Source organism: Pezoporus wallicus, unplaced genomic scaffold (assembly GCF_028554395.1).
Source record: "Pezoporus wallicus isolate ANWC-B61680 ecotype Strahan unplaced genomic scaffold, APGP_CSIRO_Pwel_v1 contig_3486, whole genome shotgun sequence".
Classification (NCBI taxonomy): domain Eukaryota; kingdom Metazoa; phylum Chordata; class Aves; order Psittaciformes; family Psittacidae; genus Pezoporus; species Pezoporus wallicus.
In genome coordinates this window covers 1,659,478-1,673,312 of record NW_026642292.1, presented here as the reverse complement: position 1 = coordinate 1,673,312, position 13,835 = coordinate 1,659,478, and the positions used below count along the sequence as shown (strand labels likewise).

Here is a 13,835-nt window from a genome sequence, read left to right as displayed (position 1 = left end):
GCAATACTTATATGAAATAAGAACTCCATACCCCAGTGAAATGCTAGGGGGTAGAAAATGTATATATAACAAATTAAATTGGAATTTGATCAGAACTTCAAGGTTAAATCATGGAAACTAGCAAAAACTGTTGAGAAGTCTATCACAAGTGCCGCCCAAAATCCTTACACTTTTTTATGCCTTTTCTTTCTTTTTTTTTAATAATCTCAGCTGAAAGCTATTACAGCTTAATGGGTTTTAGACCAACCCACCCCTAAAGCCCCAGAACACAGGATTAGTAGTGGGCTAGCAGTAGCCAAAAATCCAATGAAAAGATATAATTAGTTAATATCAGTTACTAAATGTTATTTTAAATGTTTGGGTTTTCTTAATGCAAGAATGTATCCAACATATATTTCTGTGAAACATCTGCCACAATAAAATATAAAACATTCACAGTAAAATTTGTCCTTGATGCTGTTTCTGTGGCTCCAGTGAAAATTCCTATTCATGTACTACTTCTATGTATGAAAACTGGTTCATTATTTCTGTTGACATAGTTACATGACACTGTCAAGTGTCAGCTGCCTTTTCAACCTTACTGACATAGTCTCAGAGGTAAAGCTAGAACCGATATGCTGATGTGTATTGGGTTTGCATGGCGAGTTTGGTAGTGGGGAAGCTACAGCGATGGCTCCTGCAAGAAGCTACTACAAGCTTCCCCCATGTCTCATAGAGCTAATGCTGGCTGGCTCCAAGACAGACCTGCTGCTGGCCAAGGCTGGGCGCATCTGTGATGGTGGTAGTGTCTTTGGGATAAGATGTGTAAGAAGAGGAAAAACCTGCAGCACCAGAAGACAGGAGTGAGAATATGTGAGAGAAACAGCTCTGCAGACAAGAAGATCAATGAACAAATGGTTTGAGAATGGAAAAAGATGTTTGCCCTAAACAACTGCTGATTGCAAAACTACATAAAAGACATGCAAAGCCTCTTAACTCTGAAAGGCAAGGGAATATGTAATTGGGGAGAACTGAATTAGTAAAATAATTACAGGCTTTTGATAAGTGATTTCTCAGGATAAAAAGAAAATGTTGTTTGGCCATCTCATTGTGAGAAACCAGAATAAGAAAACTTTTTTATATGGAACGATGCAACACATCATTATTTCATTTTCGTTCTGTTTTAGTTTGTATTTTAAAATATAATGCAAGCCTTTGCTTTTCCATTAAATGCTTCCATAGAAATTTAGCTCTATGGAACTTCCCAGCATCAATGCTTTTTGTTCCATTAAATACTGCAATGGCTCGATATGTTTACATCTTTAACTGCTTCCCATTCCCCTGACTTCAGTGGTGTCTTTTATTTAAGTTAATAAAGAACTTACCCTGGAATCCAGATGAAGTACACATGGATAGACCCCACCCTGTGGGTGGATATAGTGAATCCCACCTGATTTGTGCCTATAATGCAGGCATATGCACCTACGGTAGCTATCTGGTTTCTTTTTTTACTAAATGGAGATCTAGTCAATATATTTAGAGTAGTTTGCTGCAATTCATTTGATCAAACCCTGGTGTTTACTTTGGGGTGAGATGAACAATGCCACAGATCCCAGGTACCCTCTTGCCAAAGACAGGTTAGTTTAGATGGAGGCATGTGATCTGTCCAAACCCACGTTCAGTCAAATGAATCTTACTCTCATGAGAAGCGATAGGCACAACAGCCTTGTCCCATTCAAGAACACCTCTGGAAACACTCTTGGCTGATGTAAAGATCCACCCCTATTGTAATACTATACTGTGTTGCCAGATAATTTCTTTTTGGTCCATAATGGTAAACAGATCTTTACCTAAATAAGTGTTTTAAGCACACAGTTTTGAAGACTACTGATTCGCTCCATGAAACTATCATCCTAGTTTTTAAACAAATTTTACAGTAGAAGAAAGAAAACAAATAAAAAATCCTACAGCGCATTATTGTTCTTGGAGGCAGCCCAAAAAGCAAAATCGGACAACACAAATCCAAACCAAACATCTACATTTCACAAAAAACAAAAAATATCAAGGCAAATTAATACAGATGCTATGCACTGCTTGGAAAAACAATTTGCTACTTTACAAAAATGACAACATTTCATATTACACTTTAAATTACGAGTACAGCTAGCAACTTTGATCCTGCAAAGGTACTATCTCCTGAGATGCAACAAATATATGTGACCAACCCTGCTTTCAGGAATAGCTTAGTGTAAGTCCCTAGTCAGCAAAATGTAAAGAAGTTTGATATTTCTGTTACAGCCTCATTGGCTAGCATCTTATATTTTCATTGCAAAAAGTAGGTTCAAATGTTAACATTAAATTAACATATGAGCTTTCAAGATAAAGCCTTAACCAAACTTAAACATACCTGCACACTCTGTGTCAAGCAATCAGTTTGCAGCAACACACTCTTAGAACAATAGACAGCTGCCATATACTCTGTGCCCTAATCACTTATCATGATCTCAGCACTCAATTCTGATTGGTAGTTATGCTTTATAAATAAGATTTTATTCTGGCTTCATATTAGTATAAATCAGACATACGCATTCCAAAATAAATGTGGCCACACAACAGTAAAGCTGGTGTGACGCACGAGTCAGACCTCATGCATGTAACTGAGTACCACAGACTTCACAGGTTGATGAGGACCTGTGCTTTGGAGTAACATGGTAAGCTTCTCCTTCTCACTTCTAAAATGCTTTGCTCCTAAACCTGCAAGAGCTGTTCTGAAAATGCAAATTGTAGACATAGTTTTATGTACATCCATGTGATTCACGGAAAGTAATAGTCAAGCAGATAGGCTGGACTTGATGATCTTAAGGATTCTGTATTTTTTCTAATTCATAATTCTCAAGACAGCTGTGCTAGTTTCATAAATAAAATTACAAAGTAGGGTGAAAAAATATTTCTCCTCTCTTCTCAAACTCAGCACAAAATTGTAACTCTACTTGATATTAGAGACAAGGCCTCTACTAGCTTTACTGTAGTCAGGATCTCCAACCAGAAAGGATTTTTTGACCAGTAAAGTTTTACAGCATATAAACATGTTTATGCCAATGTCTATAAGAAAGATAAGTAACTATGTGAACAGACTATACATGACCTCTACATGAACACAACTTTACATTTCAAAAATCAAGTTTGTAGGCAACTGCAATAGTTCCGGTTCCTACAATGTCAGCTTCAATATGTTGCATTTTTCCGGTGCATTTTATAGGAAAGGAAGTAGCAGCATGTTTATATGTCCACACAGAATCAAATTTATAATAAAGGATAAATATGATGAAAAATTAACAAAGAAAAGTCAGATACACATTTTTTCACACAGTTGTCACTAAAACACTGCTGAGAGTTGAGCTTATATGCGAATGTGTCAGGGAGCCTGCTATGTTAAATCAGGAGCTGGAATCCTTGCTTAGCTACAGGCAAAAATCTTTCAGGGACTTTATGTCAGGAAATAATTGCATGTTGAGGAATTTCATTCCAATATGCCTATCTCCCTTACATGAACAGGTTCAACAAGCAACAAGGTATTAAATCTACCTTTCTGATTCCACACCAGTGCAGAGACATCCTGCATCCATGTAATTCATTGAAATTCTGCAGATTCTTTAAGGTCACTTTATAATGTACGGCACTGGCAATAGTTAACTGTGAAATCTGAAATAATACTTTCAGTGTCACTGCATAAGACACCTGGGCACTCTTAGTTTTAGAATTTCCCAACTTAAATGCTAGATCACAAGACTGATTTTGTTCCAGTTTTACAATACTAGATTTTAAAACACTGTACTTTATTCAAATTAAATTAAAAAAAAAAAAATCTGGAGGAAAATGACTCATGCATCAACTAACTTAATTTGGAGTACTTGTAATGAGATATCAGTTAGTTGCTTTTTAGTTATCCCCAAATTAAATAGAAACTAGCAGCATAAAATGACAAAACATTTCCAGAACTGAAAAATGACTAACATATTTTTTTCTCACACTGTCAAAGGAAAAAAAAAAAAATCAGCAATTGCTAATAAGCATATATAGGAATTTCAGCCTCAAAAGTGGTTGACCTTCAGAACCACAATAATACACTGAACGGACACTCTTACCTCCAGTCTGAAATTTGAACATTTGATCTGTTTGATAAAATACATTGTACCAGCCAGCACTCCTTACACAGCACATCAGCTATCTCCAGTGGAATTATTTCAAGTCTGATATTCAGTGTACAGTGCACATAACACAATTTCCTAAGCTACAGAACATAATTAGAATCAGGAAATTATAGAATCAGTTAGGTTGGAAAAGACCTTTAAGATCATCAAGTCCCACCATTACCCCAGGACTGCCAAGTCCACTACTAAACCATGTCACTTAAGAGCCTCATCTACATGGTTTTTGAACACTTCCAGGGACAGTGATTCCACCACTTCCCTGGGCAGTCAGTTCCAATGTGTGATCACCCTCTCTGTGAAGAAATTTTCCCTAATATCCAGACTATACCTCCCCTAGTGTGGCTTGAGACTGTTACCTCTTGTCCTATTGCTTGCTACTTGGGAGAAGAGACTCACCCCACTACAGCCTCCTTTCAGGTAGAAAGGAGATAAGGTCCCCCCTGAGCTGTCTCTTCTCCAGACTAGAAAACCACAGTTCCATCAGCTGTTCCTCATAAGACTTGTGCTCTAGGCCCTTCACCAGCTTTGTTACCCTTTTCTGAGCCTGCTCCAGCACCTCAATGTCTTGTAGTGAGGGGACATAGGATTCATGTCTGTTGATTAATATAGTCAGGATCTTCAAGATAGTCTATAAAAGGCTGCCACTATAGTGAAGTTTAAGAAATTACTTGCAATATGAAAAAATGAAGTGTTTCTAGACTTTGGTACTTGATTTTTCCATTTTCACAGGGTTTTTTTATCCACCAAGTAAGAGAGATTTGACTACTTTTTTAAAACTTTGCTGATTAGTCTCTTGTTAGTGTACCTCTAACCAATGGGCAACATGCGAACAGATTTACATTCTTCTGAGCCTCACCACTGATGGAGTTCATACTGACTAAGGTTTCTGCATTTTCTAGCTTTAAGACTGCACTGGATACCTCTCCAGTGAGGACAAAACGAATGGCTCCATAGTTTCTGATGGGATTATTGAAATTCTATTAGTCAAAACATATAAGAAAAATTCTGGAGCTACGCAATGCCTTCATAGTTGCTGCTGTTTGGATGGCATTGTGTTGCCAGTGCTGCATTTGGCTGTGAAAGCCTGATTAAAAACGGTGCATTCATTGAGCTCCATACACGAAGTAGCTTATGCCACAGATCCAAACTGCTCACTTGGCCAGCAATAAAATACAGCTTATCTTCATTGCCTTCCACTCTAAGTACAAAACTGGGTCACTGGTGGTTTCTGCAGAGCATAGTGTCAGTACATAAATTGGGCTGGCTTCCCAGTTCAATGCTTGTTTAAGAACATGAGTGATGCAGAATGATACTGTGTTCATCTCTAGCAAAGTTTACTTCCTAGAAATATTTTAGATGCCAGCAACTGTTTCTACTGAGAACAATTTGATATTGACACACTGAAGAAATATACTTCATAATATGATTTTTATTTCTTTTAGGTTTTAGACTAAGCATGCACTTAGGCAGATCTCCTAAATTAATTGTACCTTCTTTTTCTGCCTGGATTAGTGATTTTTCAGGGTTATTGCAGCAAAGTCTATACTTTGCTGTTTATCTCTACAATCTGATAGTAGAATGAACGGTAGCATTTAGAAAATCTAGATAAATGTACTTAGACACATTTACTTTTACCTGTGTAATAACTTTTAAAATTAGGCAACATGTGATCTGACAGTCAGTTTACCAAGTGGGTTTTATTTTACTAAACAAATAAACGACAATTGATATGAAAAGATATTATAAGATACAACTGCTTTCAAGATTAATGTAATTCCTTGGGCATATCAACTACCCAAATTATTAATATAGGGTAAGCAAATAAATGATGTCTTCTGATATGCTAGCAGACTGTAAATGGCAGAGGAGAAAAGTAGTCTAAGAACAAAACAACTCTGGTTTGAAGATAGATGAAAATAAGAGACAACTTGGGAACAATTGCTGCATTTATTGAAGCAAAATACCTATTAAGGAGTCACATCCCTAAATAAAGATAGCAGAATTATCCTAAATCTCTTGATGCAGTCCTTCTATTTAAATGTAATCCTTTAACAAAAACTTGTTAAATGTTCAAGTTCCAAAAATATCTAGTTCCAAATAGCACCAAGTAGGTACCTAAATAAAATGACTAGAAATTTAAAACAAATATCATCACTGCCTGTTTGCTCAAGGCTCATGACATTACAGATTTTGCCACTATAAAGGCAAGAGAAACCAGTCTCATCCTTGCAACCTGAGAAATGGCAGACGTGCAACTTTAGCTTTAGAAACATGACAGCTATTGTTGTTAGTAGGAATGATAAATGCTGTATGTTGCTGTATTTTAACCACAGCAATCTCTTTCATTTTTGTTGTCAACATTCCCAGAGGCATTAGTTTACAGATTTTTGAAAAACTGAGACTGCCAAATTCTGCTCTGCTCTACTTCTGTATAGAACACTAAAGTGTTCTTCAGATTTAACATCTGGTTTAGTTCTTTACACAGAAAAGTAAAACAGTTCACACTACAACAGCTTAGACATGCTTACAGTAAAGAGTTGAGATAAGTTGCACTATAGAGCATTTTAGTATGTAACAAAAATAATTTATTGAGGGATCACTTTCATTTAGATGTGCATACTAGGTCTAAAGCAGGTTTTAAATTATGGAACCAAGAATAAAAGTGTTCCAATATTCTCATTTAATATGAGCTGCTTTTCTTTCTTTCTACTACTAGGTTTTCCTCTAGATCTGCTTCTAAATTCTACAGTTAGATCAAAACCACAGTAATTTCTGTGATGTCCATTTTTGACAAAGTTGCATCCCCAGATACCGGCCTGCAGCTCACATTAACCTCAATATCACTTCCTTCTGTGAGGTCAAGACAGTCCTGAGAGAGATAAATATATTACTAACATCCTTTGAATGCAAAGAATTTAACAGACCCATGGTAAAATTCAACTATATGAAGCATTCCCACATAAATTTACAAATAATTTCTTTTGCAGAAAGAATATGAGATATGTAGATATGAGAATGTATTCAGGTTTTATACTACTCATTTTGAGCCATAAAAATGGTAACAGTGTTACAAAAATACTTACTTGTTTATTTTCAGAGTAATATTGGCATTTTCATTCATGAAAAATCCATTCAGTGCTACATAGTGCAGAGACTATGTCTTGCAATCCACAGATGAACTGATATGCAGATTCCTTAGATCAAAAGTGGATTTTAGAATAGTATTCTCTTTATTCTAAGGAATTTCAATATATCTTTATTTATTTTGGTGGGACACCTTGTGAAAATGTGGCTGAGGTTTGAATATCCAGGGAGTATTTTCACCACCACTACACCCATCAAAATCTGAGAATTCAATGTAAGAAAATTGCTTTGTTTTATACTATAGAATTTTATTTTTTATCCTGGAAAAAGTTTTATTTTTATGTTTCTTCTTAGGATGACATAATTACATAATAAAAGCAAATACTTAGTAAATACCATCACAAAAAGCAATTTAAAAAAAGTAATCAAGTCTGCTGTAAAGCATTAAGGAACTGATGGATATAAAACTTAAAGGTTATTCAAGTGACAATTATCTGATGCTAAAATAAAAGGCCAGTGCATTTCAGAAAGCACTATACTGAACCACTGCAGTGAAATGGATGTCTAATATCATCTTGTTAAAAATGTATTTAGTACATACATACAAAGTTTTCTGATCTACCAAATGCTGAAGAGAACAAAGGAACAAACCACCATTCGTAGGTATGATACCACATTTTTTGATTTTTGAAAACTACTGCTTTGGGCAGGAATTGAGGAACAGGTCATTAAAGTTTTAAAACATAGGGGAAAAAAAAAAAAAAAGAAGCGATTATCAAAAGGGACAGCAACTTTAAAGACTGAAATACAAAAAATGTTTTGCTAAAAAACCTCTCAGTTTTTCTACTTTAAAAACTGAAACTGGTTAGAAGAGTCTTATTTCAGGCCACTATGGAAAAAATATTATTTCCTAAATCACAAAGGGACAGTTTTACATAATGTCATGAACGGAACTTTAGCCTTCAGTAAAAAGGAAACAAAATTCACTTTGTAATATGAACCTCTACCAAAGGTGAAAGAGAGAAAATATTACAGGCTATCTGGATGGCCATGCCAAGAGGGCAGAAAGAATTTCCTGGCTTAGGAATCCATAAGTCTAGTCATTAAAAATTCCTCTCTCTTTTCGGTTGTTTGACTTCTTCCCTTCTGTTCCCCCAGCCCATTTAGAAAATTTTTAAAAAGGATATAAAACTCTGCTGAAAACCCAGTCACATGGCTCAAGGCAAATAGATTAAGCCCTGAGCATATTTAAAGTCTTAAAGCCAAAATCATTCACCTAGAAGCAATTTCTGTCCCGCATGGTACAAAAATAATTTCAATAGTTGATGTAAAGATGAGGGAGTTCAGACTGCTTATTCTTAGTTTTCTAACACTATAAAGCAGAAGCGATACTGTTTTAAAGAAACATACATTTCTGAGTTACAAATGAAAAAAAAGTATAAATAATATGGTGAGGGAAATCAATATCCAGATTTTTACAGATTTCTTAGGAAAAAGAGAGGACATAATTTTCTATGTATCACTTCTCAGCTTAGACTCTTAAAGACCCATTCATTTACCAACAGACCCTTTACCTCAAATATCATTTCAACTTTAGTAAAGCAGGCTGGGCATATATTTACCCATCAGCAATACATGCACCAGACCTCATTAGAAGACAAGGTGTTTTGAGAGCATGATTTACTGTTGTATAGTATATTTAAAAAATACCTTTCTATCTTTTTAGCCATAATTTGTGGGTACCATAAAATTTGCAAACTGACATTTTATTTTGCAATTTTTTACTGTTTCACCAGACAAACCAGCTAAAATATTTTAAACACCATATTTCCAACTGTGCTCTGATCTAATTAAAAAAAAAACAAATTATAAATGTTAGATACATTTAAAGTAAGTTTAGTTTATGGTAACTGTGGCTTGAGCTAAACACTGCTGCCTGACATCCACACTCTTCACAGACCACGACACAAATGGGCTTCTATCTATCCTGCTTTCTCTAGAGTAGAAGCTTACTTGTTTTGCTTTGTTTTGTTTTTTCTTGGTCCTGTCATTGCTGCTGAGATCAGAACCGATGAATGTGCCTGGTTAGCTTTCCTGACCTTCTGAAGGAGCAGATGCGCCGGGAGTCTGCAAAAAAGTCCATTCCAGCACTCCAATGCATAGCATTATTCACATACAAAAGGTAAAGAAAACTTTTTTACGAAAATTAGTTTTTTGTTTTGTTTTTCTTTTTTAAGTAATTTAAAGGTATAGAAAATGAAAGGATTTTACTTTTCTCATTTCATTGTCTGACTTTGATATTCTCAGCAAGAATTTCTGTCTGGAATAGGCTGCATCAAAGGGGATTGTCAAGAAAGTACACTGTCCAGAGAACAGAACACTTCTTCATAAAATTAGAAAATGAAAAAAAAAAAGGTCCTTTCTTTTTAGGTGGCACAGTGACCTGCAAAATAAAATATGTCTGAGACACCTACAGTGCTAAACAAAGACAGTGTTTCAAAGAACTAGGCTTCCTAAATATGAAAGAAGTCCACAGACCAAAATGGTTTCGATGATGTTCACGTTGCTAGAGTATTCTGATAAATTTGGCAAATCTTTAAGGCACAATATTAGTGACTCAACCCAGAAACACTCAAGAAGAGAATAAAACAAGGAGCATCACTTGCATTTCTTCTGACAGCAGAAAATTCTTCTGTGATATGCTGTTTAAGACCATGGTAACATAGAATTGTATCCAATTTGTTTAGAATAGAGACATCTGAACAAATACAACCGTGAAATAATGCATTTCCATAATATTTTAAAATCAATATGACACATATGAGAGGAAATTAGAATAAATAAATTTGTATTAAATCCTGCTATTAAAATTTTCTAACCCACACAGCAGTGCCCTTCCACAAGCTTAATATGGATGGGTGAGATTCAGATGCTGTTAAGTGCCTTACCAGTGACCATCTGATAAAGCTGTTCTGGTCAAAAGAATAATCCTAAACAACTTATAACAGACACATGCTGAACCTGAAATCATAATATAAATTTCCATTGATTTTGAAAAAGTTTGGTTATGTCCAATTTTTATTACTTTTTCCTTAAATGATTTTTAGCATTTGGCATTGGGGCAATCCCAGGCACAGCTACAGGTTGGGCAAAGAAGAGATTCAGAGCAGCCCTGAAGGACTTAGGGGTGTTGCTTGATGAGAAACTGAACTTGAACGGGCAGTGTGCATTCACAGCCCAGAAAGCCAACCGTATCCTGGGCTGCATCAAAAGCAGCGTGACCAGCAGGTTGAAGGAGGTGATCCTGCCCCTCTACTCTGCTCTCGTAAGACCTCACTTGGAGTATTGTGTGCAGTTCTGGTGTCTTCAACATAAAAAGGACATGGAACTGTTGGAACAAGTCCAGAGGAGGGCCACGAGGATGATCAGGGGACTGGAGCACCTCCCATATGAAGACAGGCTGAGAAAATTGGGGCTGTTCATCCTGGAGAAAAGAAGGCTGCGTGGAGACCTCATAGCAGCCTTCTAAAACCTGAAGGGGTCCTACGAGGATGCTGGCTAAGGACTCTTCATCAGGGACTGTAGCGATAAGACAAGAGCTAACGGGTTTAAACTTAAACAGGGGAAGTTTAGGTTAGATGTAAGGAAGAAAATCTTTACTGCGAGAGTGGTGAGGCACTGGACAGGTTGGACAAAGCCTTGAGCAACCCGGTCTAGTGGGATATGTCTCTGCTCATAACATGGGGTTTGGAAATAGATGATCTTAAGGTCCTTTCCAACCAAAACCATTCCATGATTCTATGCTTCTATGAAGAACATAAAACCACCTATGTGTCTGCACAACACTGTATAATGACTCATAATAAATACTAGGACAAAGGTAGTTTCTGATTATTTTTCATTAATAATGTTATTAAAGATTATAAAAAACACATGTCAGAACAATTCCTGTACAGGGGCAAATAAGCTGATAACAAAGATTAATCTCACAGGTCTTTCATTTCATGGTATTTTAGGAACAGAATAAATTTCATTTACAAGGACTGCAGAAACAAATACAAGAGAATAGCATAATCCCTGAAAATCTTTGGTGTATGAGTTACATAAATTACCACAGGAGTTCATTAGGCTCACTCTTTGTGCTCTTTTATGTAAGTGTTTGCTTACATAACTCCTATAACACATGGAATTATTACTGTTCAAAACCCCAAAAGAGTGGAAGGGAATTTACCACAGAGAAAGATGGTGTGTTTTTGTAAAATTTTCTACTGCTTCCCTCTTTCTGCTTGAAGCTTCATTTCACTGACAGCAACATTGAAGGAACCTTCCTTGGTGGCACTTGTATCAAAAGGAGACATTCTTTTCACAAATGCTAGAAATAAGTCAGACAAAAGAAAAGAAAAAAATTAAACCTCTTCAGAGAAATGCACACATTTTGCTGACTATCAATATTTATATGAAAAATATATTTCATTATGCAATATATACAGATTTTAATACTATATAATACAGGCAAGGCCAAAAGCTTTCTTATACAGAAAAAATGTAAATTGCACTTTTAATTATTTAATAATTCCACTAACACTTATTTTCCATTTAGTTTTCCAGCATTTTTGCTTAAGGCAGACAAAAAAACACTCAAAAAAATTCTGAAGGAATATCTTTACCAATAGCATGGACTAAAGTCAACAAGTGGCACTGAACAAATTCAGTGCCACACGGCACATAGGATGCCACACGATTGTATGTATAGCACAGTGCATATATAATACTTATTTCTAAATACATTTTATTGCATCAAAATCTAGACTATATGAATTGACAGAGCATTTTATGATAAAGTGCTGGAGGAAAAGTCCAAATATCCAAGCATATAGCTATTATTTAACAAAAGGCATAAATTAATGGGAAGAAAGTGGGTATCACCTTATACCCTTCTAATGGCCTTCCTTATATCATAAGAAAAGTGGTCCTTCCTGATTGTTTGTAATAACTGTCCAGAGTGCAATTTTTCAGCAGTCCAGTAAAACTGCAGCAGTATATAGCCAAAATTTATTTAATAGGGAGTAAGTCTTCACAGTTTGATTAGGAGGAGAGAGATGTTTTCACTTTTAGGAGAATGAAATCACTGTGTTTGGTACATAAGTAACTTGCAAGTTATCATTTGTCAGCACAAAGTTTTCAGTATTGGCCAAAAACTATGCTACCACATGCTATTTTAGGAGTACTTCCTGTAGTTAGTATTCAAAGTAAAGTGAAAAATCATAAAGAAAATTCATTGCTAAACTATATCAGTTTGTATTTTTCAAAGAGATTATGTCAAGTTTCCAATTATTCCAGGTTCTTGTTCTAGAGCAGTGTTAGAAGGTTTTGTTCTATAATGGTGCCCTGCAGCACTACAATTTTACAATGTCTTTTTACTTTTAATTAACTTATTTATACATGTAAATACAAGTAGTCTTAAGAACTCATGAAAAAGCATAGGTAGAAGTATAAAGACATATCAGCATATGCATGAGTTAATTGTTACGACAATAAAAATCAAGATTCAGGACAACTTGTTTTTTTTGAACCACAATCTCATTCCTTCTATATATCATATTGACACAACAGTGTTGCGCATCACCAGAGCCGAAGCTTCAGAGAAGACTCTGATTCTAGCTACAGAAGTTAGGAAAACTGGTGGCTATTTTCTTCTTCATAAAGTCATAGCTTATGAAGCCCTGGAACATAAATTCCCAACAACAACAGAAAGCCTGAAAGCCATGTGGTTAAAACCTTAAAGTGATGAACTGTGCAGTGAGAAAGGCAGGACCCAATTCACAAAGCTAAAGCAAAGCATGTGTGACTCCAGGTACCTTTTTAATACAATATTAAAAAAAAAAATACAGCGGCCATGGAAAACAATTTCTGAGAATTATTCTTTAGATGACAACCAGAAGAGACATCATTGACCAACTGTCTTGGTCTCACAATTCAGAGTGCAAAGCATGTTTGATGAATGCCTTCTTGCATAAATTATTTTCTCAGTTAAATGTCTTCCTTTCTAAGAAAATGGTTATAAAATAAAACTTCATTCCCACAGCATCTTTAAAATAGTTTGATATGGAAAAGCTGTTATAACTGTAGATATAATACCAGAAACATGAAGACCAGAAATAAAACAGAATGTTAATCACTTTTCCTTTTAACTGCCTGCTGCACTGGCAACTTTATATATATGGAAGGAGTTTGCTGTTCCATTATTTATATTTTCATACTTTTTGTCTCTCTTTCTTCAACCTGTTTTAAACCTAAATCCCAGGATTCCCCTTGCAGATAAATTAAACTATATCAAACCTGTCTGTTCTCCTTCCTGGTGCTCTCCACAAGTCATAAGAGACCCACACTGGGAGGGAGCTTCGAGTATTACTTATTGACTCTATAATCTGCAAGGATTCATAAATTTAAGAGAGATGGAGTGGGGAAACATTAAATCAGAAAGGCTTGCAAACTACTCCAAGAGGTAAATGAAAAAATAAAAAGTCCATTCTTCTGTTTCTGAAGAAGTAAGGAGATAAA

The 13,835-nt window shown here is 35.6% G+C and overlaps 1 protein-coding gene across 13 annotated transcripts in view; it reads right to left on the bottom strand.

Moving 5' to 3' along the window:
* The window catches only part of CEP128 (centrosomal protein 128), a 140,147-nt gene that overhangs the window by 20,931 nt on the left and 105,381 nt on the right, over positions 1-13,835 (bottom strand). For 11 of the 13 annotated variants that reach the window (XM_057428444.1, XM_057428445.1, XM_057428437.1 and 8 more), the window contains one exon: positions 11,156-11,646. The exons of 1 other annotated variant lie outside the window; for it this stretch is intronic. In XM_057428444.1, coding sequence (XP_057284427.1) covers positions 11,638-11,646 — 9 coding nt within the window. In that variant the 3' untranslated portion in view covers positions 11,156-11,637. Of the gene's footprint in view, positions 1-8,108; positions 9,402-11,155; positions 11,647-13,835 lie in introns of those variants that run through there. One more of the 13 variants, XM_057428434.1, reaches the window with a different exon arrangement.